The sequence below is a fragment of the Mizuhopecten yessoensis genome, unplaced genomic scaffold (assembly GCF_002113885.1).
Source record: "Mizuhopecten yessoensis strain PY_sf001 unplaced genomic scaffold, ASM211388v2 scaffold10591, whole genome shotgun sequence".
In the NCBI taxonomy this organism is placed as follows: Eukaryota; Metazoa; Mollusca; class Bivalvia; order Pectinida; family Pectinidae; genus Mizuhopecten; species Mizuhopecten yessoensis.
In genome coordinates this window covers 1,612,013-1,638,829 of record NW_018408623.1, presented here as the reverse complement: position 1 = coordinate 1,638,829, position 26,817 = coordinate 1,612,013, and the positions used below count along the sequence as shown (strand labels likewise).

The window sequence follows — 26,817 nt, the reverse complement described above, 5'->3', positions numbered from 1 at the left end:
TACAGTAAAATAGACCAAGAGAAATTTCTGACCTATTTAGTGCTATAGCAAAATGGACCAAGAGAGATTTCAGACCTATTTAGCGCTACAGTAAAATGGACAAAGAGGGATTTCTGACCTATTTACTTATACAGTAAAATAGACCAAGAGAAATTTCTGACCTTTTTACTGCTACAGTAAAATGTTCCAAGTGAGATTTCTGACATATTTACTGATACAGTAAAATTGACCAAGAGATTTCTGACCTACTTACTAATACAGTAAAATTGACCAAGAGAGATTTCTGACCTATTTACTGATACAGTAAAATGGACCAAGAGGGATTTCTGACCTATTTACTGATACAGTAAAATAGACCAAGAGATTTCTTACCTATTTACTGATACAGTAAAATAGACCAAGAGATTTCTGACCTATTTACTGATACAGTAAAATGGACCAAGAGATTTCTGACCTATTTAGTGCAACAGTAAAATGGACCAAGAGGGATTTCTGACCTATTTACTGATACAGTAAAATAGACCGAGAGATTTCTGACCTATTTCCTGCTACAGTAAAATGGACCAAGAGAGATTTCTGACCTATTTAGCGCTACAGTAAAATGGACCAAGAGGGATTTCTTACCTATTTACTGATACAGTAAAATAGACCAAGAGAGATGACCTATTTCCTGCTATAATAAAATGGACCAAGAGAGATTTCTGACCTATTTAGCGCTACAGTAAAATGGACCGAGAGATTTCTGACCTATTTCCTGCTACAGTAAAATTGACCAAGAGGGATTTCTGATGTATTTACTGCTACAGTAAAATAGACCAAGAGATTTCTGACCTATTTCCTGCTACAGTAAAATTGATCAAGAGGGATTTCTGACGTATTTACTGCTACAGTAAAATAGACCAAGAGATTTCTGACCTATTTACTGATACAGTAAAATAGACCGAGAGATGACCTATTTACTGCTATAGTAAAATAGATCAATCGAGATTTCTGACCTATTTATATTTAGCGCTACAGTAAAATGGACCAAGAGAGATTTCTGACCTATTTACTGCTAAAGTAAATTAGACCAAGGGAGATTTCTGACCTATTTACTGCTATAGTAAATTAGACCAAGAGAGATTTCGGATTTTGACAGTCCATGAGAGATTTCGGATTTTGGCAGTAAAATAGACCAAGAGAGATTTCGGATTTTGGCAGTCATATTTTTTCTCTTATCAAGCAGCTTTAAGCTTGAAATGAAATATAAACAACACTAGGGAACAAGAACCTACTTATGAAATTGAGAAAGACACGTAATAAACTTTCCAAAAAATATAAATAATTTCAAGTCAAATTTTAGATGTCTGCCTGGTTTTCATCTTCCTCCAATCAAACTGATAAGCATTTAAACAAGAGATCACAGAGGGATCTTGGCGCCCACCATTGTACCATCTTTATGAGTTCTTTGTCAGTGCGATATTTTCTCTTCTTTTCTCTAATCTGTTTGATCGAGTCATGTTAACAGTAAATGCACCTTGAGGTAACTTTTGATCTCAACTAAATACTGCTGTGTATAAAAGACAACCTTCAAAGTGAGTTTGTCATTTCACATAGTACTAGTTACTAGTACAGTACTTATGTGAAAGAAATAGAATTGATCAGTCCAAGATTTGTTTAGTTCTTCCTTTAGCCATTTTGTTTTTATGATCAGTCTCAAAATATAACATGCACAACGAGGGATCAAGGGTAACCTACATATCAAATTTGAGACAGATCCCTCAAGTTGTTCCTGAGATTTTTTTAATTTTATTTGTTATTTTCAAAGAATTTTTCACATTACAATAACATATACATTTCATTATTCATAATGAATTAAACTTTCAAGGGGATCCAATAGCTCCATATATATTCATATTATGCGCTGAAATTTTAGCTGTAAGACCGAGAAATAATAAACATATAAATGGTATTAATATTGACAATTGCCCGCTTTTACTTTCCCAGTATGCTGATGACATTACATTGATTTTAGATGGCACAAAAATTCATTAAAAGAGGCAATTAAAGAATTGAAAAGTTTTGCAAATGTTTGGAGTATTTGTACTTAAAATAAACATAGAAAAAACACACGTTATTTGGATAGGTAGTAAAAAATTCAGTGATGAAATTCTTTATCCTGAATTGAATTTGCAGTGGGGGGATAGGAAATTTACACTTTTAGGTATTGAGTTTAATGTAGATTTACATAAGATAACAAAATTGAATTATGATAAGAAAGTTGTAAAACTCAAAACTTTGATTATAACCTGGAAAAGATTATCGACTCCTATTGGTAGGATACATATCATAAAATCATTATTAATTTCACAATTCAATCACCTTTTTATCTCTTTACCTAATCCAGATGATTGTTTTCTTAACAAATTAAATATAGAGCTTTCTAATTTTCTATGGAATAGTAAAGTAGATAAAGCTAAGAGATGTCATTGTTAAAGATTATATAAAAGGGGGTCTTAAAATGTTACGTGTACAGTCGTTTATCGACTCGTTAATTTGAACGTGGTTAGGAGGTTATATATGAATTCTGGTAAATGGCAAGTGATTTTAAAATCATATTGTGATAAAAACATTCTGGCAAATTGTGGAACTGATTATATTTCAAAATGTCAAAATAAAACTAAAAATCTATTTTGGATTGATGTATTTAGGGCATGGAGAAAAATGAATGAATTGTTTAAGGACGGACAACGGACAGCGGACTGACGGACCACGGACGCAGGGTGATTTGAATAGCCCACCATTAGATGACGGTGGGCTAAAAAGAAAACAAAAACACACATCCACAAAAACAACATTTACTTGAAAAAAACATGACAGTCCATACCATTGTCAATAATGCCTGGGCTATTCACCAACAGCCTCACTGTCGACGTTCCTCCACAAATCAGGAAACCGCCAGGGGCAGAAGTGGAAACCATCTTACTTAACATTCTGTAGTATACCCAAAATATTCCCCATATTGTATGGCTTCTATATATAACCAGTGATAACCTGTTTCATTACAATAACCCTATCAGCTTATGAAGTTAGGCTTGCCCTGTGGTGAACATGTTGCCACAGTCTTGTTGATCAACAGGGATACACTTTTATCTATAATACATGTCTATTACAGGGTTACATCTCCAGAATTGTCTTTTCTATCTAACATGCTGAAAAAATTAGTCAAAATGTATTCATACATAGTAAAAAGGCCATTTAGTGAGCCTTCGGAAAAAACAAGAATTACACTATTTATAAACATTGTCGATAACTATAAGTACGATAAGATGCAAGCAATTTCTGGACTTATTGTGCTAGAAGCAGAAAAAACAATGTCTTAAAAATCATCCTTTGAACTATTTATAATAATGCACCCATATATATATAAAGGAAACATGTCAACATTGTTTTAGACTGTAACATTTGTTTTTTTGTTCATTTTTTTCTCTCTATAAATAAATTGTCTATGTTAGAAAACTTCACCATGTCAAGCAAATTCCCATGCAAGTTTTTAGTACCTAACGTAAAATGGCCTCCGAAGCCGGAAAAATTTCATTCAAGTTGATTATAACTCACAAGGTTGAACCACAAAAGCCACTCTCAAGAGATGAAATTTGAAACATTCATATTTTCAAATCTGGGGCAATAGGAAACAACCATGGATAATTTAATGAAAAGTGGAGGTGAATATAAAGGTTAAAGTAAAAAGTAAATATTGACTAAGTGACAGAAAATTCTGTTTACAACCTATATGTTATAGGGATTAAACTGTGCAATGACGTCGTAACGTTTCCTTAACATCTCAATTGGATTAAAAAACAAAGCAAGCTTCAAAGGCTATTCAGTTTCAACACACAAACGAAATTGTATTTATATATTTAGTGAAGCAAGTAATTGAGAGCCCCTGTTTTCGTAAAAAAATCATAAAGAGAATTTTATCATGATCCTGATTCAAATATAAAAATAGACACATTTACTTCTAATTGGAAAATATTCCTTAATATCTACCAGATGTATGACGATCCCATTTCTACCAGTTATATTTATTTTTAGGTTATAGTCCCCCCCAATCGGATTTGTGCTCCAAATTACCAGCTTCTTACATTAAAATGTATATGCAGTACAAGCATTTTTCACAATTACTACTAAATTGATCTAATTCACCACAGTTAATAATAGCATTTTAATACAGTCTGATAATATGTGTATAATTTCATTTAATTCTATTTAATAAGAATAATAAGAAAAAATTAAAACATTACAATCAATCATATGGGACAAATGATTTTCCATTTTCTTTTTGTTTCAAAAAGTGTCCCTATATAAATTTTTTACAAGACTCGTTTTCCAAGTCATTAGCTCCATCTAGAGGAGTCTTCCATTTTGTCGACTCATGAGCCAAAATAAAAGACCATGTGATCAGCCTGGCTTTGTTGTCGTTTGTGAATTAAACAGCAAACCAACTTGCTTCACACTGGTCTCTTTGTCCTACTGGAACCTGCTGTTTTGGCTTTCTTTTCTTCATCATATTGTCATAAATAGAGTCTGACTCCTACCTCTATAAGTCCATGTATATGTAATATAGCAACATATAAACATATACATTTTAACCATTCAAGTTGGAAACTTTTTGAACAATTAAGTCAAACACTTCAATTTTACTTAAGAGGTATCATTTAGTTTGTTTCTCTGTGTCATCTAGGCTGGTCCTGACCCAATGAGTCGGTCCAATAATTAAGATTTTTGTCGAAAGGGTGTCTGAAAATCATCTCGTTTAACACCCAGTAGTGACCTATAGCTTTTTCTCGAGTTGACCTTTCATAACGTTCAAATCAATGTTCATAAGAATTTATTTTTCTTTACCGAGAAGACCTTCACATGACATTCAAATGTATGTTCATGTCAAGTTTTTTTTAATTCCTACCTACAAGATATTCTCAGGCTGGTCTTTTGTTCTTGGCAGAAATGGTATCAATATTCTTTAATCGTCAATTCTATAAAATGGCTTTAGTTTGGTTACATTAAAGTATCAATTGCCATTCCTATGATGAACAGCCTACTTCCCCTGACATCTATATAGATTTCTGGAGGTTTAGTTCGTCAGACTAGCTACCTAGGGGGATAGTCTGCCCGACAGCCTACCTGAGGGGAGGGAGGGTTCAATAATATGTCTCTGAAAACATTTTTTATTCATTATATTTAAGTGAACAATATTTCCTTATACATTCCTTACACGAATCTGTCTTGTAGTTCAACTGGTAACAGGCAAACCAAGCTAGTCTGAATGTTTTTTATGAGTTCCTGGCAACTTAAAATCCACCCCATATCCCAATCCCAGTACGTTCTGGAGTACATACTATAATAACTAACAGCTAGGTGAGGATGTTTTTACGTGGGGTTTCGACCATAGCTTGTTACATTTCTAACCTTTTGACAATGACCAATCACTTCACACATTTACAAAAGTACAAAAAATATATAACTCAATTACACCAAATATCACAGTTGTAAAGGAAAGGATCTCTACATTCATAGCAAACGGATATTTTTCGCATTTCTTATTCTGAGAAAAAAGGAAGGAAAAGTTTGGTTATATGTATAATTTAAGTTAATTATACATTAAGGGAAATTATGAGTGTCAACAATCAACTAGTGCTGAACAGCTACATCCGGAAATTGGATGGGTTTGGAGCTCTTAATGTTACAAAGCACTTAAAACATAAAAGCACTGCAAGATTGCATACATGCATCTGTTAAAGATATACCGAAGTGTCACATTGTGACCCTAGAAGTCAGAATATGAAAACTGAAATTTGAAGTGTTTATAAATGTATTTTTTTTTCGACTTTTGTTTAAGGGTGGGCAGCATGGTTACAAAGATTGGGAAATCGAACATCAAGCTGGATAATGGATACACAACTTACAACACATTGTGACAATAGCACAGACAAATGTTACGGCAAGATTAAATAGACAATTGTCAGTTATTCCTCATAAAACATTTTCCCCAAAATATTTTTTTTTTAACCATGTCAGTATACAAGTAGGCCGTGAGTACCTCACAGCGGTATTATATAGGTAGCTTTGGGAGCAACCATGCCTTACCGCGTCACCACTTGTGTATCTATAGCAATGACAGAATCAGTATTCTTTCATTGGATTAAACATTTTTATTCCCTATCTTTACTAAATACATCCGTTTACACCCCCCTTCCCTCAAATTTAAGTTTTTATTTACCGAGGCCGACAACATGTCTGTTTAATCTTGCAACAATAAAGCAAGAAATAACGACTAGCAGAGACTGATCAGAGCCATATAGGCCGAAAACATCCTTCTTAATTTGAATGAGCCCAATTTTAAGTTGACATGATCTTATACTCCTTTTACTCTCAATTTGTTCCACAAGAAAACTCTCACTGTCCATGTTGTACAAAAAACAAATATGAAATGTACAAAAATAATACTTTTCTCTGTATAAAATGCATTCAAAAATAATAATCCACTTCTTCTCCATTGTAACCATGACTTGACACACATTCAGCTGCTTGTTTCCCTGTTGCAGTGTCCTTCTTACATGTTCAGACTTTCCATTGGTCTGTCTGTTCGTCTGCAACCATCTGGCAATCGCTATCAGACAACTTCGACAAACTTATGGACCGGCGTCAAAAGACAGCCAGACAAAATATAAATGCAACGAGGCACTTGCACCACAAAAGTGGTGAAATACCATGAAATTCAACAATAAATCCTGAAATTGGAGAAGCTGAAATCATTTAGATATCGAGTAAATTTTCTAGTTTGTTCTTCGTGATTTTAGGTTTTCCAAAATTAGGTGGTTCTCCCCACCAGAGCCCCTGGCATGGCAATACATATGTGCAGTAACAAACAGAGATAAAAGCCATCCCTTGAGTCAGTATGTACACCAGGCAACTATCAGGCAATCTACTGGTCCATCTCGGCAGACACGCCTGATGAGGGCTCTCAAGAGGGAGAACAGAGAAGCAGCAAGGCAGGACACCACGGGAAGTTTATCCTTGTGGTGTCCTCTACTGCATCCAAAATATTTGGGGGTAGGTTGGCCAATCTGTATAAACAATGTATAAAGAGAAAAATAGTAACAAAAACAATAGAAAAACTGAAAAATATATTAGAGATTGGAGTCAACCTACCCGGCACCATGCTTGCTGGAAGTGGCATTGCTGTGTCGTCTTTTGGAAAGACAATAACAAATGTGTTCCTTATAAAGCTTTTGCTGGATTTAAATAGTATCATAGCAACACCACCTCCATTAAGAATAAAACAGGAAGAGTCTCATGTTTTGTATAGGGAGGCCAGGTTAATTCTGTAGGTGGTCTAGGCAGTGACATCAGTGACAGACTTATCTCCATGGATACCGCTGTCAGGGCTGTGAATGCCGTCTTGAATTATTCCCTTTCCGATTGGGGAAATATTGCCTTCTTCTGCATCTGCAAACATTTCTCCAGATTGTTCTTCAGTGTCATCATCATCTTCTTCTTCCTCCTCCTCCTCTTCCTCATCGCCATTCACAATTGCATCACTTTTCCCGCTGAAAAATAAATACTGATTTTTAAACAAGACAGAATACCTGAATAAGTTAGATGAAAAAGTTGTTCACTCCTACACAGCTTGGGAAATTAAGCATGTATTGAGACCATAAAACATTTGATACAAAGGTCTAACAATGTAATGAAGAATTCAGATAAGTCTAACAATACTATGAAGAATTCAGATATCTCAATAACCATTTTTATTTATATTTATCTGCACTTAAATATCTCATCTGGAAACAAGACAACCAAACACTACATGAAGATCAAGTTTGAGATTCGACATGAAATTGACTTCGGAAAACTCATGTAAATCTCTGAAATCATATTAATAAGATATAAATTTTAAAAAGTTTTAAAAACAATCTGTAACTGTTGTGCATACTAAGAGTCAGAAGACAAATATGGCTGTCTGTTATTCTCCAAGATTGTAACTCACCTTATAGCTTCAACTGTGGTTCCACGACCCTTGCCTCCAGAGCTCTTTCCTGACTTTGGTTTGGATGGCCTTGGGCGAACTTGAACTTGTGGACGTCTTACGCCTCTAACAACACCTCGCCCTCTGCTATACCCACGCTCCTACAGGCATACAGGTTTATATGTTACAACAATTTGTTCAGGCATGATCGTACATTAGTCACAACTAAAACTAAGTTGACCTCTACCAGAATATCTTTTGGAAGCAGCAGAAGTTATTCCATTATTTTAGGAGACTAATACAGGAATTGTGACAAAAGAAAAGGAATCAATGCTTTATTACTTCAACAAGCGGTTCACTAGCTAGCCACAAAATAAAGATTATAAATAAAATTTGAGTGTAATATATAAGACAAGAGGTCCATTGGACCTGTATCGCTCACCTGGTTTTATATTTAAGTCATTACAACTGAATACAATGGTAAATCTTTATATAAAATCTCCTCAAAACCAGACAAGAACTATGTTCTAACCCAACTGGGACCACAATATCTGACTTTCGACTAATCAAGGGCCTCCATTGAGTTGCCATATTAACAGATTTTGAAATAAGTAATATGTCATATTACAGGGTGTAAGTAGACAATACTTTAATTATCAATCAACTATAATATAAGCTTTTATAAACCTAGAAACCAATTTTTAACAATTTCTGAAAACTACACCATAGAATAAGATAATCTAGCTGTACCATTTCTTAGGACCGCAGGGGTCCAATCAACATCATTCAATTAAGAAATGTTTGTTCTTCCTCAATAATGTTTTTGACCAAATTTTGTACAATCCACTCAGGCAATTATGGGGTATTAGCGTCTTAAAGCAAAATATAAGATCATTTTCCTGTTTGGGGCCCAGTCCTTCTAGCCCCAGGTGTCGAACAAGTCTCATTTATTTAGGAAATGATTTCCCTCCCCCAATAAAGTTTCAGAGCAAATTTGGTTGAAATCTTCTCTGGTGTTTAGGAGGAGATGCATTTTAAAGCCAATTTAGCTAAATTCCCCTTCAGGGCCCTGCCCCCATGGCCTCAGGGGTCGAACCAACCTCATTTATTTAAGAGTGATTGCCCTCCCCTAGTGATGATTCAGACTAAATTTGGTTGAAATCCTCTCTGGTGTTTCAGAGGAGATGAGTTTTAAAGTCAATTTAGCTAAGTTCCCCTTCAGGGTCCTGCCCCCCTGACCCCAGGGTTCGAACCAACCTCATTTATTTAAGAAATGATTGTTCTCCCCTAAATTTGTTTGAAATCCTCTTTGGTGCCGGATGCCGACGATGGACGACGGACGCTGCGCCATGGCATAAGCTCACTTGCCCTTCGGGCAGGTGAGCTAATAAATGAAATTTGATTCTATTGTCTTTTCTTAAGTAGGATTATCTCCCTTTCAACATACCGGTAATCTCATCCCTCGACTCACTCCATAGAATGCTGGCCCCATTCGTCCCCTGAAAGGCCTGCTCATTCCTGCTCCTCCACGATACATCATACCAGTACCTCGTCCTCCCAGGCCCATCGGTGATCGCATGCCCATTCCAAGGCGCATGCCCATTCCACCTCGCATCCCCATGCCACCTCTCATCCCCATGCCACCTCTCATCCCCATTCCACCTCGCATTCCCATTCCTCCGCGCATGCCCATTCCGCCGCGCATTCCCATTGGAGCTCCTCTCATGTTGAAGTCATTGCGCATGCCCATCCCACCACTGAAAAGCAAAAAAAAAGGTGTTAAAATTGAAAATTCATATTCTGTAAAATTTCTAGTTTTCCTTATTTCGATTTAGATATATATTTAGTAAAGCATTTATAAAGATGAAAACTACAATAAAGAAGCACATTTTAAATCTTAATTTTCAAATGCATCATATGTAAGACATAAGTGGAACATTCAAAAGCAAATGCCCTGCCGTCTGCCTGACCATAATTGATCAGTATGTACTATGATCTGACAAATATGAGTTACCTCCAAATATGAACAGAATCAAACTAGCAAGACAAAAGTTATAACCTGCAAGATCTCGCCAAACAGTCTATCTTGTTTGATGTGATTCATTAATTAATATGTTCTTAATAGTCATGTAGATAATCCACTGAGCATCATTTACCACTAAGTTCAAACAAAATGGTATCAACAGAACAAAATCTCTAGCCATATGCATCTCATCCAATTATTGAAGGGTGGTCATCCTGGATTTCGGAATAAAGTCAGAAAGGGACCAAAATGTGGTTTTGACAGTATAGACAGAACACTCATCTTATATTTTTTGTATCGGGCATCTTGATTGGTATCCATCTTTTTTTTTGGGCTTCCAATTACATGGAGGATATCCGACCAGTATTATGTACCACCAAAAACAACACTGGGTCAGAAAGAACAATTCAATGTATTTTTGACAGTATACCTGCTTTCTAATTTTATTATCGGTGACTTTGTCCTATATTTAAAACTCATACTGCACATATAAAATTTCAGAAAAATATGCCAAGATCCTAAGTATGGACAGACAGACACTAATTATTGTAAGGCGCCTGCATCTCTAATGTGCCCTCCCCTCCCCTAACAATTGTAGAGACATACTTGGGGTAGCCTCTGCGCTGGTTTCCAACAGCCATGACCCTCTGGCCCATGCCGCGTCCTCCACGATTGCTGCCGCCACCACCACTGCCACTGTTACCCCGGCCACCGGACAGGTTTGCTCCCCAACTTCCAACAACCACTCCAGCTATCTCTAACTGTCCCCCACGAGTATCAACAGGAGAACGGCCTGAAACAAGATAATTCCAGCAGTGACATCTGAACTACATATCAGCAAGCTGAAATTCAATATATCTCTCGAATTCAAAGTAGAATATTCTCACCCCACATTTGTACATAACATCGGTAAATTACAACTACAGGTGACCCATTGATAAAATATATTGCTTTCATTTATGATGTTAATTTCATATTTCAAGGAAGTTTAATAGATACATGAAACATGCGTGACAAATAAGAAAAGAAGGTAATAGATCAAAGTTGGAAATTATTAGACAGAAAAAGAAGAAAATTGTAAAATGATGGCAACAAAGCACAGATATAGTTCAGAATTAACAAATGTATAATGACATTTCTATAAAAACTTGTCAAAAAAAAATAAAAAAATCATTTTTTTTGGCAAGAACAGAATGGTTAATGAAGATGAAAGTACATATCGAGTTATTGTTATAGCATACAGCTATTAAAAGACATCAAACTCAACAGGAAACACGAAACTATTAATGAGTACAACAAAATAGTAGGAAACAAACAGAAGTAAAAGACGTGTCATGTTATAGAAATAATATTTCACTAAAGAGTGAATTTAACACGGCACGCTTTATTTGCAACAAAACAATTTTACCATTATTTTGGAGTCCTGAAACAATTGTGAAAGAATGAAATAATCATTATTATAATTGATTTAACTATCAATCGCTTTTATTTTGTAATAAAGCAGTGCCATCAAATCAAAAAGGATATATAGTAGTATATGTAAACAAAACTCAAATCAGTGGACAGAAAAGATTTCTTTCTGTCTGTTGGTATTATCATAAGTGATTAATAATGGTATTAAAGGAAATGATGCTTAAAGAGGCCATGAAAAAGTTCCAACAGAAATGACATGAATCCAAAATCTACAATTTATATCAGATGAAATGCAGGAAATGGTCACATGATGACATGTTTTGTATCTTCTTAAATTATCAATAAGACCAAAATAAATCATTGAAAGACTTAAAATGTGTTAAATATACAGGTATCACTCTGCAAAGAATTAATTAATTGAGGAAGACTGCATGACCTACCTAGAATTCCACGGCCTCTGCCTGGTGGCTTTGGGGGTGCCTGAGGCACACCCATGCCAGCAGGAATGCCCGGAGCTGGTGGTCGCATACCCCTTTGGAAAGGATGGGGAAGTATTCCTTGGCCATGCCCTCCTGACTGGTAGCCAAACGGCTGGTATGGGCCCTGTGGGTACTGTGAATACAGCGCGGCGGTGGATAGGTGTGGGCGGGGGAATTCTACATTCAAGTCCTCCATGATGGCCTGGCGCATCCTTTCAACCTGCCTAACCTGATCAATCTACCAGAGAAACGGCCAAATTGAATTTTGCCATCAAAGCAATTGTGCACACTCAAATATAATATATAGGAACTTTTTTTAGGGAAATTTCATTTTTTTGATATCAAATTTAGTTTTTATATAATTTTCCCCTAAAATGTGTGTACTATTCTTGAATATTTACAATAGTCAGGCAAAGGATATCTACATATGAAAATTGTGGATGTCTCCTCTAAAGGAAGCGACGATATGCACTTTTTGAAAATAATTCTGTTACGATACATACATTGGTATATTACTCCATGCATTAAAATTAACGCCAACAAAGCTTTCCCTTCAATTTGACATTATAGTACATTATATTTTTATAGATGCTTGCTAAACTCTAGAATAAGTGTATACATCTACTGTAGAATGCCTTCGAGTGATTTCGTTCATGATATTGGGCGCAATATAAATAACATGTTATTATTACCTGCCCATCACAGATGTCTATCAAAGGCAAGTTTTCGTTGGCCTTAAGTAACTTGTAGTGGAAGAGCTTGCCATCAAAGAAATGCCAGGGTGCGCAAACATTCCAGGGTATAGGTGATCCACATACATCATTGGCAAAAACAGCAGTTTCCACACCAGACATGAACAGGGCAGCCAGCTGAACCCCGCGGTGAGAAACACTTGGCAACTGTTAACACAATGTGATAGAATTGATTTGCTGCCAATTTTTCTAGAGAGGCTGTTAGTTATTTACACATGTAATAGATGTGGGTCAAAATATTACTATTATCATATAACTTCATGTAGTAAGGGGTTTCAGTAAAATTTGAAGTCGAGAGTATCAAACACCATATAGGCAGTATGAATTTAATATTATACACCTCGTTATTTTTTTATTGTTTTATGAAAAAAAGTCAGCTATTAAAACTATTCACAGTAGGAGGGTAATCTTATTAATGAAGCCCTGATTCATTCCTTTTCACTCTGTTTAAATCATTTAAATAGTACAGAAAAGATGCAACAGGCTGAAGGGGAATTTGAAATCAAAACATGCTAATTTTACAGGAACACTTTATCAACTGAGATTACAAGTCAAAGATCATATATCATTTCTAGAGTTTGAAAAAATTTCAGCTAATTAAAATTTTAAGCTTAAATGAAAATGAAATTATTACCATAAGGTCCTGCATGGTCTGAACATCATGCAGGCGAGGGGATACAGCCATAGCAAGAAAAGCATCTAACTCCTGTTTTCTTAGCACCTTGCCATATTGTAAAATGTATCTGAAAGTAAGCAAACGTGTTACAGGAATAAATAACTGGTAAAGGAGGCATGTTCAGGACCATCTTGCATATGTTTTACATAAATACATTTTGAAATTACAATAAATGTGCTAACAGCCTGATCTGGAAATGTCCTTATTTAAAAATAGACCTGTTGTCAAGAGTTACATCTACAAACTACAAACTGTATTTGAAAACAGAACTTTTCCATATTGTGTCGGTATTAACATTGTTATAAGTGCTGCAATATCCAAGTAAACTCTATGTACCTGAGCACACAGCAGAGCAACAGAAGCTGCTGAGGAACATACTGGGTGTTGATCATCAGTTTGTTGGCACTGAGCATACAGGTTAGGAAAGCACGGATACGTCGCGACTTGTCATCCACTTTCGTCCCCAGCCACATTCGCTCAATGCTAGGCGTTTTCCAGTCTACAGGGGCAGCGACAACCAATTCAAATGATGGTCTATTGGCACCACGACGCACAATCCACTCTTTCACCGGTACTTCAAAGGCCTTGGGGCCTAGTTCACCTGCAAAATAGTTTTTTCTCATAATATATATTTACCTGTAGAAAGATCATTTTTTTCCAATGTTACATAATATTGTAATTCTGTTTTACTAAGAGAAGTGCTGTTTATAATTAGAACTAAATCGGTAAGCCACACACTAATTCTAGATAAAAAATTGTTTAGAATTTTAAGAAAGAGCAGTACAGAAAATCGTCAAAACGACGAAGAAGTAGCAGGCAGCAATATTTAAATGGAAATCGGAAAATAATGATAATTTTTTCAACGTGCACATTGTATTATCATGATGAGATTTAACTCAAAGCAATGGCTTGTGAATACTCTCACAGGTTAGCACCACTGTGTTGAGTAAAAGGGATCACCACAACTTATGTAATAACCCCTTTTACGCAACACTGTGTCCTATTATGATGTCCCTACAAAGTATTAACTTAAATGAAAGTGTGGCCACAATATAACTCCAGACCCAATATTTCTGCATCCGAGGTAGTGAAAAACACTGGTCAAAGGTTAAATAGAGGTCACAGTGTTACCATACTAGTATACAAAACAGCACCTTCTTATTATGTGCATAAATTGTAATCCTTAATTTCATACTTACAGTAGCATGATGTTGCTCTGGAAACTAATATAGCTGTACACTGCAATTTTATTGTCAAAACACAATGAGAAATGTGTTTTGATGATAAAGGAGTGATAGGCTTTTTACCAAATGTTAGCTTACAACAACACAATGAATGAAGAGGACATGACATTTACCTTTGTTCTGTTTCTCGTTGTCAATTTTTAGTTTGTTGAGGTTGAAAAGCACCGAGTAGACAGTTTGACGGACTGGTCGATAGAGTTCAATGGCAGTGGGGAGTTCCCGGTCTCGTTCGTCCTCAAGGGCTACAGGGAATTTCACCTCTCCCTTTTAAAGAAAATTCAGAAATCCAAATCAAACTTAAGTTATGATAAAGGAAATGTTTTTAAGACAGGGTTGAGATACTGTATCCTGATCTACCCTGATTTTTACACCTGACCTTTAAAGACAGGGTTGGGATACTGTATCCTGATCTACCCTGATATTTACACCTGACCTTTTAAGACAGTGTTGGGATACTTTATCCTGATCTACCCTGATATTTACACCTGACCTTTAAAGACAGGGTTGGGATACTGTATCCTGATCTACCCTGATATTAACAGCTGACCTTTTAAGACAGGGTTGAGATACTGTATCCTGATCTACCCTGATATTTACACCTGACCTTTAAAGAAAGGGTTGGGATACTGTATGCTGATCTACCCTGATATTTACACCTGGCCTTTTAAGACAGTGTTGGGATACTGTATCCTGATCTACCCTGATATTAACAGCTGACCTTTTAAGACAGGGTTGAGATACTGTATCCTGATCTACCCTGATATTTACACCTGGCCTTTTAAGACAGGGTTGGGATACTGTATCCTAATCTACCCTGATATTTACACCTGACCTTTAAAGAAAGGGTTGGGATACTGTATGCTGATCTACCCTGATATTTACACCTGACCTTTTAAGACAGGTTTGAGATACTGTATCCTAATCTACCCTGATATTTACACCTGACCTTTAACCCTTTCACCCCTAGGTAACTTTAGTAGACTCTACTATACATTGATCTGGACGAGTCCATTATGGTCTACAGTGGTGAAAGGGTTAAAGACAGGGTTGGGATACTGTATCCTGATCTACCCTGATATTTAAAGCTGACCTTTAAGGACAGGGTTGGGATACTGTATCCTGATCTACCCTGATATTTACACCTGACCTTTAACCCTTTCACCCCTAGGTATCTTTAGTAGACTCTACTATACATTGATCTGGACGAGTCCATTATGGTCTACAGTGGTGAAAGGGTTAAAGACAGGGTTGGGATACTGTATCCTGCTCTACCCTGATATTAACAGCTGACCTTTAAGGACAGGGTTGGGATACTTTATCCTGATCTACCCTGATATTTACACCTGACCTTTAACCCTTTCACCCCTAGGTATCTTTAGTAGTCTCTACTATACATTGATCTGGACGAGTCCATTATGGTCTACAGTGGTGAAAGGGTTATAGACAGGGTTGGGTCACTGTATCCTGATCTACCCTGATATTTACACCTGACCTTTAAAGACAGGGTTGGGATACTGTATCCTGATCTACCCTGATATTTGCACATGACCTTTTAAGACAGGGTTGGGATACTGTATCCTGATCTACCCTTATATTTATGTACACCTAACCTTGGATTTGATCTTGTTGTTAAAGCATCGGACAAAATGGGCAAGGAAGCATCTTCCGTGGTGTCTACAGCGACATTAAATACTATCACTGCATATATAGACCAAAGAATAGGCTTCACATTATTACAAATCCTCTGTTCAGCTGTTTTTTGGAAGCAACATAAAGTGGTCATCTAGTGTTTAGTTTAAGCATTTCTTGTACAACTTATCACAAACTTATCACACCTTCAACTGATTCACTTTTAACTTTGGAGTAGGAGTCACACAGGAGAAGCATTTGCCCTTTTGGAGCACATCGAGTTTCTGATAAAGGCTTAAAAATATCTTTCCCTATTTTCAATTTTAAAGGGTTTCTATGTCTTGGTATTCTCCCCGCCTACATTCCATTGACACACAACTGGTGTCCAGCATATGTTGGTGAGATTGAAGTTTCTTTCTAATAACACTTTCAGATTTCATATAAGGTCATTGGGTCAATGCTAACCTAAAATTAACATTTGTTTGTTTGCCCAATTTGCTTATTTTTACAGTGATCAACAATAGCACAGTAATGTTATTCATTAAATTGAAGGACCATTTTTTTTTTTTTTTAAATATCACAATACCCGATTCATTGGTTTTGTTGCATGTTCCTTAACCAAAATAGACTTACTATCAAATTATTCACATCAATTATTATGTTACAGTTAATATCCAAATCTCCTGTTCATAGAATTCAATATTGTAAGAGAATGGCGAATGTAGAATATTTGAAAGTCCTCATACCTGTGACAATAGTTGGTATACCCATGGTGTCATCAGCCCCTTCTGGTGACGCTCACTAGCAATTCGCATAATCTCAGGTGAAATCTTAGGGAGTTTAGAATCGGGCTCCTGTCCTTTGGCTGGTGGCTTAATGTTGGAGGACATCTGCTACAAGTGGAAACATTGAAATTGTCAATATTGCACCACTGGTATAATATGATCCCTTAATATGATCTCTTAATACTTCCAAATCTTCGCCATAATGATACCGGTACTTGCAGTGGCGGATCCAGAGGGGTTTTATGGGCTTTAGGAAACCCCTCCAGCCTGAGAATTTTCTTTACAAATCATGTATTTTCACAATTTTCCTCAATTTTCCCCCACATGGAAACCCTCCCTGGAAATTTGGAATCCCCCCCCCCCCCCCCCTCCCCGATAGGTCTCTGGATCCACCACTGGGTAGCTACATTTTGACAGGACAATGAGAGGAGCATATGTAGCAAGAACACGGCCAACCTGACGGACAAACCAGAGGACATGCAGTCATTCTGGTTGAAAATCACACCAAAATAACAACATTTTGACTAAATGATTGAATACTTTTACCACAGAGGTGAAAAAGATGTGGTTTTTGATGATGAAAATAAGTACATTAATCCTTTCAATTGAAATTTCAAACAAATTGTCACGCAGCTGTGTAACTTACCAAACAAGAGTTGGCAATCATACCTATACCCTAATATCAGATATGCTTTCAATCCAAATATTTCACCTTTTTTTAGTGGTCTTAACGATTTTATGGCCAGGGCCTTTGAAACATCTCTCTAATAATTTTGTAAACAGTATCCTTTGTTTATAGAATTTTGAACAATATTTTGGCAATGCTTTATAAGGAATATCTGTACCAAAGTTTAAGTCAACTGCATCAGTGGTTCTTGAGGATTCGAAAATGACCGACAGAAAAACAGAGGCCAGGGGGGCCATTTTTTATTTTTGGATTAGCATGAAAATTGAGAACACTTGGTCAGGACCTCTTAAGGAAAACTTTTACCCAGTTGGGAAACCATCTCATCAGTGACTCTTAGGTAAGAGTTGAAAATGTTTAAGTGTAAATGGACAGTGGACAACAATGAAGACAGATAGCAAAAGCTCACATAATCAATCGTGTGAGCTAAAAAGCAGTTTTAGGACTACTTGAATGAAAGAAATTACATAGAAGTCCTCGGGATCATGAAAAAATCTTACACTTCTGCTGAATTTGAAATCATAAAATTTGTATAAGGAAGATTTCATTTAGTGAAAAGTTGCAAACTCTAACAGCAACATAACAAAAATATTTAAAAACAATCTTTGCTTGTACTAGTACAGCATAATTGTAAGATGGTAGCTGATCCCAAGGTAAAGTGGTTGCTAGCACACTGCCAATGTTACAATATACAACAGAAGGCAGAGAGTGCCAACCTGCGAGGAGAATTTCATGCCCCAGCTTGCCTCTGGACTGTTTCTGTTGGGACTGGATCCACTGCTGGACGAGGACGATGACGAGATGGCCACCAACATCTCTTGTTTACCGTCTACAACAAAATGTGTACGCGGTTATTTACAACCCACGACCAGATACACTGATGTATTCTAAAATCCTATGTTTCATGTGCCTACTTAAAAAATGTTTAAATATAAAATAAAACCTTATATGTAGGTATATCATTAAGATATGATTGAATTGCTTCTAAAATTTCACATGAAACAGTTCATTTTTGCAAATACTTCCAACAAAAAGCAATGTTTAATCGACTTCAATATTTTGGTAATCTCAATTTAATACAAGAGGCCTATGGGCCTTAACGGTCACCTGATATATTTATACAGAGAGTTGATTTTGTTTTTAACAAGAACAGAAATATTATTCAAAGTGACTAAAAACAATAAAACCACCTTATTCAATATCTAGCATACAGATTTCAGACTAAAAAGTATTTGAAACTAGCACCTCTGATTCTAAACAAGGAAAATGAAGAAATTTTAGCACACTGACTCCTTTGAGCCCCACCCTACAGCCCTTGGGGGTAGGGCTGGCTCAAAATTTTCAAAGCATCAAACTGTCAACTCAAGGTTATAATTCCAATTAAGTTATTAACATGTAATATTCAAAGTATCATTTGCGATTATAAACCATAATAAATTTTGCCCCCCCCCTTCCCCAGGGGGTCAACGTGAGACCCTAGGGTCATAAACCTTAAGACCCTTCCATCTATGAAGAGTATTTGATTCTACCATATCTTGGACTTGAGAAGAAGATTTTTTGAAATTTCAGTAAATTCGACCCTTTTTGGCCCCACCCATCAGCCCCTGGGGGTCAGTCAGGGCTCATATGTGCTAATTATCAAACTGCTACCTAATACTGATAATGCTAACCCAAATTGAATTACTTCCAATGGAATTTAAACAAAATGTGATTTCCCTATATAAACTATATAATAAAGTTTACCCCCTCCCCGGTGGGAAACGTGAGACCCCAGGGTCAAGAAATTCACAATTTTGGTAAAGCACCTTAACCTTATCCCGCCATTCACTCATGTGTATATACACACACCACTGCTGTGTATACAATTTGTGGTATACCTCCCCACTGCCAAATAAACAACAGCGTTATTAATCAAAATTAATTAGCTGATTAAACCAACAATAACTTTTTATCTTTATCGAACCCAAGAAAATATTTATAAAGTGTTTTGTTCAGGAAGACTTCTTCTTTTCGTATCAAAAGTAATTTTGGATATAGCGCTTACCTTTCCAAAACTACAGTTAGAAAAGGTGAGTTTTGTATGTATTTTGTATGTTATAAAGATCATTTACGTCTAATAAACAGTTTATTTATTACCATCACCTGAAAAACAATTCCAAGTTTCATAATCAAAAGTACTTAGTATTCTGTCGAAAGAGTCGTCCACATATTGTTGTCAAAAAGAGGAGAGAGAAAAATAAATAGGGACGCCGTCACCTGGAATATCTTTGTTCAAACCGGGCCGCCCCGTGAATGGGGCATTTATTGGAGGTACGCTGTGTTGTCGTCGTCTTCAGGAATGTCCACGTCTTTATATGATTGATTAAAGTTAATTTCTGGTACGAATTCTGCATCACGAAGTAAATCTTCTGGTCCGAATCCCTAAAACTCATTGTCGCTGTTGTTACTGTCAAATATATCGCCAATAATCTGCAGTCTCAGTTTTTCGTCCGCCATTTTTTCGCGCTGTCAACAAAACCTTGGATCTATGCTCTCGAGGTCACGGTGGCTTAGTTTATAAATAAACTGTGGGCATCACGTAGTCAGCCAATGAAATTAAGGTATAAACTAATACGTAATCATTTCTACGTAAAGCTAGCAGTGATTTTCTCACCACAGTTCCGTACTTAAACGGGCAATCCCAGAATCGACATATGCCGCGATCAGCAGTGGAAGACAGGTTTTGCGGAACGACATATGCCGCGCTTGGCAGTGGGAAACGGGTTTATAAAAACAACATATGCTGCACTTGGCGGGATAAGGGTTAAGAACCTTCCATCTATGAAGAGTATTTGATTCTACCATATCTGGGTCTTGAGAAGAAGATTTTTGAAATTTCAGTCAATTCAACCCTTTTTGGCCCCACCCATCAGCCCCTGGGGGTCAGTCAGGGCTCATATGTGCATACCGTCAAACTGCTACCTAATACTGATAATGCTAACCCAAATTGAATTACTTCCAATGGAATTAAACAAATGTTGGTCCAAAATGTGATTTCCCTATATAAACTATAGTAAAGTTTACCCCCTCCCCCGGGGGAAAACGTAAGACCCCAGGGTCAAGAAGTTCACAATTTTGGTAAAGCACCTTAAGACCCTTCCATATATGAAGAGTATTTGGTTCTACCATATCTGGGTCTTGAGAAGAAGATTTTTGAAATTTGACCCCTTTTGGCCCCGCCCCTCAGGGCCCTGGGGGCTTGGGACTAAACCGGCCACCATTTTTGTTGACCATTGTCCATGGAAGGTCCCTGCAAAATTTCATTGCAATTGGTTCAGGGGTTTTGGAGAAGAAGTCGAAAATGTAAATTGTTTACGGACGCACGACGGACAAAGGGCGAACGCAATAGGTCACTTGAGACTTTGTCTCAGGTGACCTAAAAATCTTCCAAATTGGTGGAAGATTAAGGATTTGTAAATATGTTATAAATGTTTTTTTAATCTAAGGCTTAGGGATTATCTAATTTTTGCTGTAAGAAAACAAACTGAGATTTTAAAAAATATGACATTTTCAAACCATCTGTGGTATTTCATCATCATTGTGACATTATCAAAAGACCAATGCTGACATTTCTATGTGGCACATGTACATATCTGAAGCCCTACCTCCTGTTGGAGCAACAAAGTTGCCGACGGCAGGGTTCTGTGTTGGTGGATCTACAACGATCTGGGGGGCTGGTCCACTTGCATCTCCAGCAAATCCAGATCCATTTGACTGTCAAATAAACAATATTGCTTAACTACATGAAGCTGAATCTTAAATAGTTAAGACTGTAATTAATTTTTTTTGTTGTGATTATTTTCATATTACTTAAAAAATGGAAATCAGGACAAAAACTTGTTCTCTTATATACAAGATAATCTGTCACAAGTAGTATATCATTTATATATTAAGAATAAACACATTTCTGACCCTCTTTGTACAAAAGTGTTTATTTGGAGAGATTGAAAAAATGTATATGTTTTAAATGAAACAGACTATGGACATTGTCCTAGCTACAACATTTGAGGTTAAGAAAATCCAATCCATTACCATATTCTTCAAACTATATATATACGAGCGGAAAAAAGAAACTGTGCATGCCTAAAATGTGTTATAAAAATAAATGGGTAGGACGTAGAACAACAAGGTTTTCAGGGACAATTTATTTGTTATTTATTGACAGTTGCATTCCATTTTCCAGGTTATGGAATCAATAAGTTCCGCTCAGGAGTGACGTAAACACAGCAGGGGTCAATACTGAGTTCCCAAAGGTAATACCTCGTATGTCCAACGTTTGCCTGAATGCAAGCCTGGCAACGTCAACGCATGGAGCCTATCAGACGGTTCAAGAATGCTTGTGGGATGGCATTCCAAATCTGTACCAACGCTGCAGGCAAATCAGCCAACGTCACCGGTTGATTGGGTAATGCCTGTAATCTGCGCTTCATTTCATCCCAGGCGTGTTCAATGGGCGACAGATCGGGGGATTACAACATGCCAGAGCAACACGTCAATGTTCTGCTGGGGCAGAAAGTCCATAGCAACACGAGCTGTGTGTGGCCTGGCGTTGTCCTGCTATAGCGTAATGTGACGTTGCTGCCCTTGCACGAATGGAACGAAGTGGGTCCGGAGGATCCTGTCACAGTAACGTAGTGCGTTCAAATTCCCGTTAATAACCACTAGAGGCGTTCTCTTATTGGCTGTGATGCCGCCCCAAATCATAACACTGCCTCCGCCAAAAGAATGTCGTTGTACCACACACGCGTCACAGAAACGTTCCCCAACACGACCATACACTATTGAACGGCCGTCACTACTATCCAGGTGGACTCACGACTCGTTCGTAAACGAAATGCCTGCCAAATCCAAACGAGTAAATCGCAGATGCCTTCTGCACCAGTCCAAACGTGCTACACGATGACGTTGCACAAGAACTGGGCAGATTGCAGGACGTCGCGGAGGAATAGCTTGTTCACGCAATTTTTTCTGTACATTTCTCTGGCTTATTGGTAGCAACCCAGGGATTGACCGTGCAGTCAAACTTGCTGTTTAGAAGCGATTTCTCAAATTGACAAGCCGAATATGGTTGTCCTGTTGACGTGACGTCACACATGGACGTCCAACATGAGGTCTATCACCGACGTGGCCAAACTGTTGATGTCGTCTCCACACATCCCGGATTGTGTTTTTATGGACATGAAAATGTGTAGAGGCAACGGCTTGGCCCATACCAGCTTGAAGCATACCAATAATCCGGAGGCGGTCACTTTCATTGAGCCTCGGCATAGCATTAATCACAAATTAAAACGTTATAATGCTGTTTTTACTGTTCACTGGTCTCAACAGGGTGACCCAACAGTTGAAAAATAAACTTTCATTGGTAAATTGGATGGCTGGACGAGAAAAATGTGCAAACTGGTCTACGCCTATAGAGAGCAAACTGCACGGGAAAACTGTCAATACCACACGGATAGTGTGTATGTGTCATGTGTGTGAATTTTCATATATACAGTTGGTAATACATGTTCTTGACAATTCTCCGCATGCAGTTTCTTTTTCCCGCTAGTATATATGTCTCCTGAAAATTAATACCTTACCTGTTGTCTGTTCTGCATAAAGTGCATCGAGTAATTTCCTTGGGGACCACCCCCTGGCACTGTGGAAATAGGATATAATTTTAGTTCAAATAGGATTGTTTTCACTTTATCATTTTAAAAGTAGTTTGTCGATGTATTTGAGTTAATTCACATTTTCGAACAGTTCAAAATATCAGATACATTCATGTTAACACTTCAAGATCGAACCTGATGAGGATGAGTTGAAATGTACTGTAAAAGTATTCATTGTAGATTAAGGAGTTAGACTTACTCATGTGAGGCCTGTACTTGAGGAAACCATCTTGCGTTCCATTTAGATAATACTGCACACACTGTCTAAATTTGGCAATCAGTTCACGCTTGTTTGACTTGTAGTTTCTACAACAAAAGATTTATCACTATTTTTAATACGGTCAAGGGGCAATCTAAATTGGGAATTTTTGTTGTTGTAAAAAATGGAAATTGAAATACTTAACAAAATTGAAATATGTCTTTTTCTTTAATCACTAAAAATAGCAGTTACAAAGTTCTAGAAAATGTCTGCATAAATGTCCCCACTTCTAACGTCACTGTTAGACAAATATCTACAAATATTAATTGTGAACTTGAACTTGCAAGTCTGAATAAAGAACTGCATACACAGTACTCTCATACTTGAACTTTGTATGAAGTTTGATAAAAAAAAATGTTCACAAGTAAAGTTGGTAGAGTGATGCCACACAATTGGCTGAACAAGGACGGGTGCCTTCTTTGATGTGGGCCATAAAATATTAGTGTGACAATTTTGCAAATAAATTCTATGGTTAGGTCAATATGGAATGCATTTTTTGGGGGGATCAATTAGTCACTGTGTAGAAATTAAAAGGGTGAAATTGAAAAAAGGCAAAACATGATATTTTACTAAGATAAAGAGTTTCTATATTCAAAACATTCAGATGGTAAATACCTAGTGCTTCCTTTAATAACAGAAACACCACCAACAGGATTCATAAAAAGCCCAATTTTTAGCAGCACTAAAATAAACTGATTCCTCCTTAATTTTTTTATGTAACTTACCTGAAGATCATTTCCCCAATACTATCCAGGTTGTCTACAGTTGGCAAGCTCCTTACAAAATCCACTGCACATTTTATGGCCGATTCTGGATTAAGCTGTCATGAGATTTGAAGTATTGTGTTTATTAACTACTTGAACCAATTCTTGGGAAATATATATGAACCCACCTTTACAGGGAACTGCATTAAAAAGTACAGAAATGAATCATCAAATGAAAGTAAGTTTTTAAAAATGCCCAGATTAAATCATTTATAACTAGAATTGTATCTATACATTACTATATCAATAGATGAAGCATACCTTCACAGTCTTGCCAGATTCTTGGTTCTGTCTTGCAATTTGTTCTCTGTAGAAGTCATAAAGGTCTTCATCTGGGAGTATGTGATTTCCTGCACATTCACAAAACTCATAATTATCAAAGTGTTAAATCATCACCATCTATACAGGAAGTAATTCAATATACATCAAAACAGGCCAATACTGCTTTGCATTGAAATAGAAAATGTTTTTCAACAGATCTAGAAGAATTAGAGATGTATTGCATTTAGAAACTTGCATTGTATAGAAAAGTTGCTGATACTGCTATGCATTGAAATTTCAAAACATTTAGTAATTAACTTTGGAGACATATCAGATTTAGAAACTTGCACTGTATGAAGCATAGCTGCATGAAGTGTAGCTCAAATTTGACCGCTGAACTACTACAGATCCCACACCTATGTATGTAGCACTGATTTTGCAGACAAGATAACCATTCGAGACTTATCAAGAGTTTTAGTTTTGTTGCAATTATGGCTATGTGTACTGTACACCTGTCTCAAAGCGTGGCAACTGTAGCTCAAATGTCTGATTTGAACTACAGTTCCCACACCTACAAGGTATGGTTACTTTTATTTTGGTAGCATTGATATTTTATGGTCAACCGGACAAGATCATACAGAGGACAAGTTAACCAACATCATAACAATTAGAAAGGTAATTAGCTCAACCACAGGTACTAGTCTCGTCTGTCAATACACCTATAAAGAATCTATAAGATTATATTATAGCTAGGTGTACTGACAGACGAGGCTAGTACCTGTGGCTCAATCATTGCCTATTTTACAGTGGAGTTCTTAGCCGACTAGATTCTTTGTGCAATATTCACTTTTGCAAAATGAACAAGGGAAATAACCAAAAGCTAGGAAAACTTTGTACTGCTTCATCATGAGCCATATTGAAGGAATACTCTCTTTATTAAGATAGGTCGACAAAAGGGGCCTATAAATGAGAACTTCTGCGTGATTAACTTATTAGATGGTACCCTTTACCTTAATAGACATTCATGGTTGCATATCTTGATGCAAACTTTCAACATGTCAGTAAGTTCTTGATATGGGACAACTATCTTAATTTGTTAGCTTTTAATTGTTATTGCTTTCATTGCTAATTAACTTGTCTGTGTTGTGTATGATGGTTGATGAAAGGCCATAATTATAGCACAACAGATTAGAGTGAAGACATAATATTTTGTAATATTTTCAATACTCGAAAGCTATATCTCACCTAGCATTGCTGCAAAGATGCAGAATCTGTTAGGGTTCAGGTCAAGGCATTTGGCAATCTCATCCATTATGTATTCTTTGGTTTCTAGGGAACCTTTGTATGTCAACTTCAAATTGTGTGATGAAAAGTAGCGGGGTGGGTCAAATATTGTATAGACAGCATTCTGTGCAATGATGCCTTGAAGTCCATGTTCTCTGCAGTAGCCAATGACCTCCTGTGCATGATCATCCATGGAACAGGCAACGCCCACTCCCAGCTCCCGGAGGGCCATTCTAAGCGTGCCTGTCAAAAACACTGGTGGGGTCCACCACACCTTTGGGGGAGGTTTCCCTTGGCGGTCAACATGTCTAAAAACAGATTCAACTTTGTTCTTCTGGCTGACTTGATCGCTGAACCACTCTGCAATTTTCTGACTCTCCAATGCACCATTGAAAAACACAACCAGTTCCATGTTGGCCGACTGACAGGCCTGTACAAGGCTGTTCAGGAACGCTGTCACTCGGTTCCATTGCCCCCCACAGACCCAGTCAGAGTAGAAGCCGCCGTAAAGGCGATCAAGACAACTCTCTGCATCTACAACTAAGCAGAATCGACCAGATCCGGCATATCGGCCACGCCTTTTCGGAACAAAACCTTTTGCAATTTTCAGCAAATCCACGGAGACACATGCACTTGAACAGTGCGTTTCTATGTATTCTTGCAAATATTTGATACCCATTTTGACAGTTTTATATTAGAAAGACTTGTTTAGATCATTATATACCGAATGATGAAAGAAAAATGCTTTTAAGAAGAACACATCTGTGGAAGAAAAGAAGAGATGTGACCTACAGTTCGGCCATGTGCTCCCAAATGCGGCTTGCGGACGTCAGATGTCATGCGTGAGTTGGTAGCCCGTATGTCA

At 37.1% G+C, this 26,817-nt stretch overlaps 1 protein-coding gene across 4 annotated transcripts; it reads right to left on the bottom strand.

Moving 5' to 3' along the window:
• Positions 1-2,823: 2,823 nt before the first annotated feature.
• LOC110461218 (constitutive coactivator of PPAR-gamma-like protein 1) lies at positions 2,824-26,797 on the bottom strand. Of its 4 annotated transcripts, none has more exons than XM_021514591.1 (18): positions 25,914-26,797; positions 24,669-24,757; positions 24,369-24,463; positions 23,584-23,690; positions 23,313-23,371; positions 21,339-21,447; positions 18,411-18,523; positions 16,971-17,117; positions 14,709-14,859; positions 13,688-13,952; positions 13,310-13,418; positions 12,616-12,822; positions 11,885-12,161; positions 11,440-11,454; positions 10,638-10,824; positions 9,456-9,765; positions 8,030-8,169; positions 2,824-7,589 (listed from the first exon to the last, which is right to left on the bottom strand). In XM_021514591.1, the coding sequence occupies exons 1-18, from the start codon at positions 26,629-26,631 to the stop codon at positions 7,376-7,378; spliced, it is 3,312 nt and encodes a 1,103-aa protein (XP_021370266.1). In that variant the 5' UTR covers positions 26,632-26,797; the 3' UTR covers positions 2,824-7,375. The 4 variants fall into 4 exon arrangements, with proteins under 4 accessions (XP_021370266.1, XP_021370268.1, XP_021370269.1 ...); XM_021514593.1 differs by having other exon boundaries at positions 18,441-18,523; XM_021514594.1 differs by having other exon boundaries at positions 16,971-17,114; positions 18,441-18,523.
• Between the last annotated feature and the right edge of the window lie 20 nt (positions 26,798-26,817).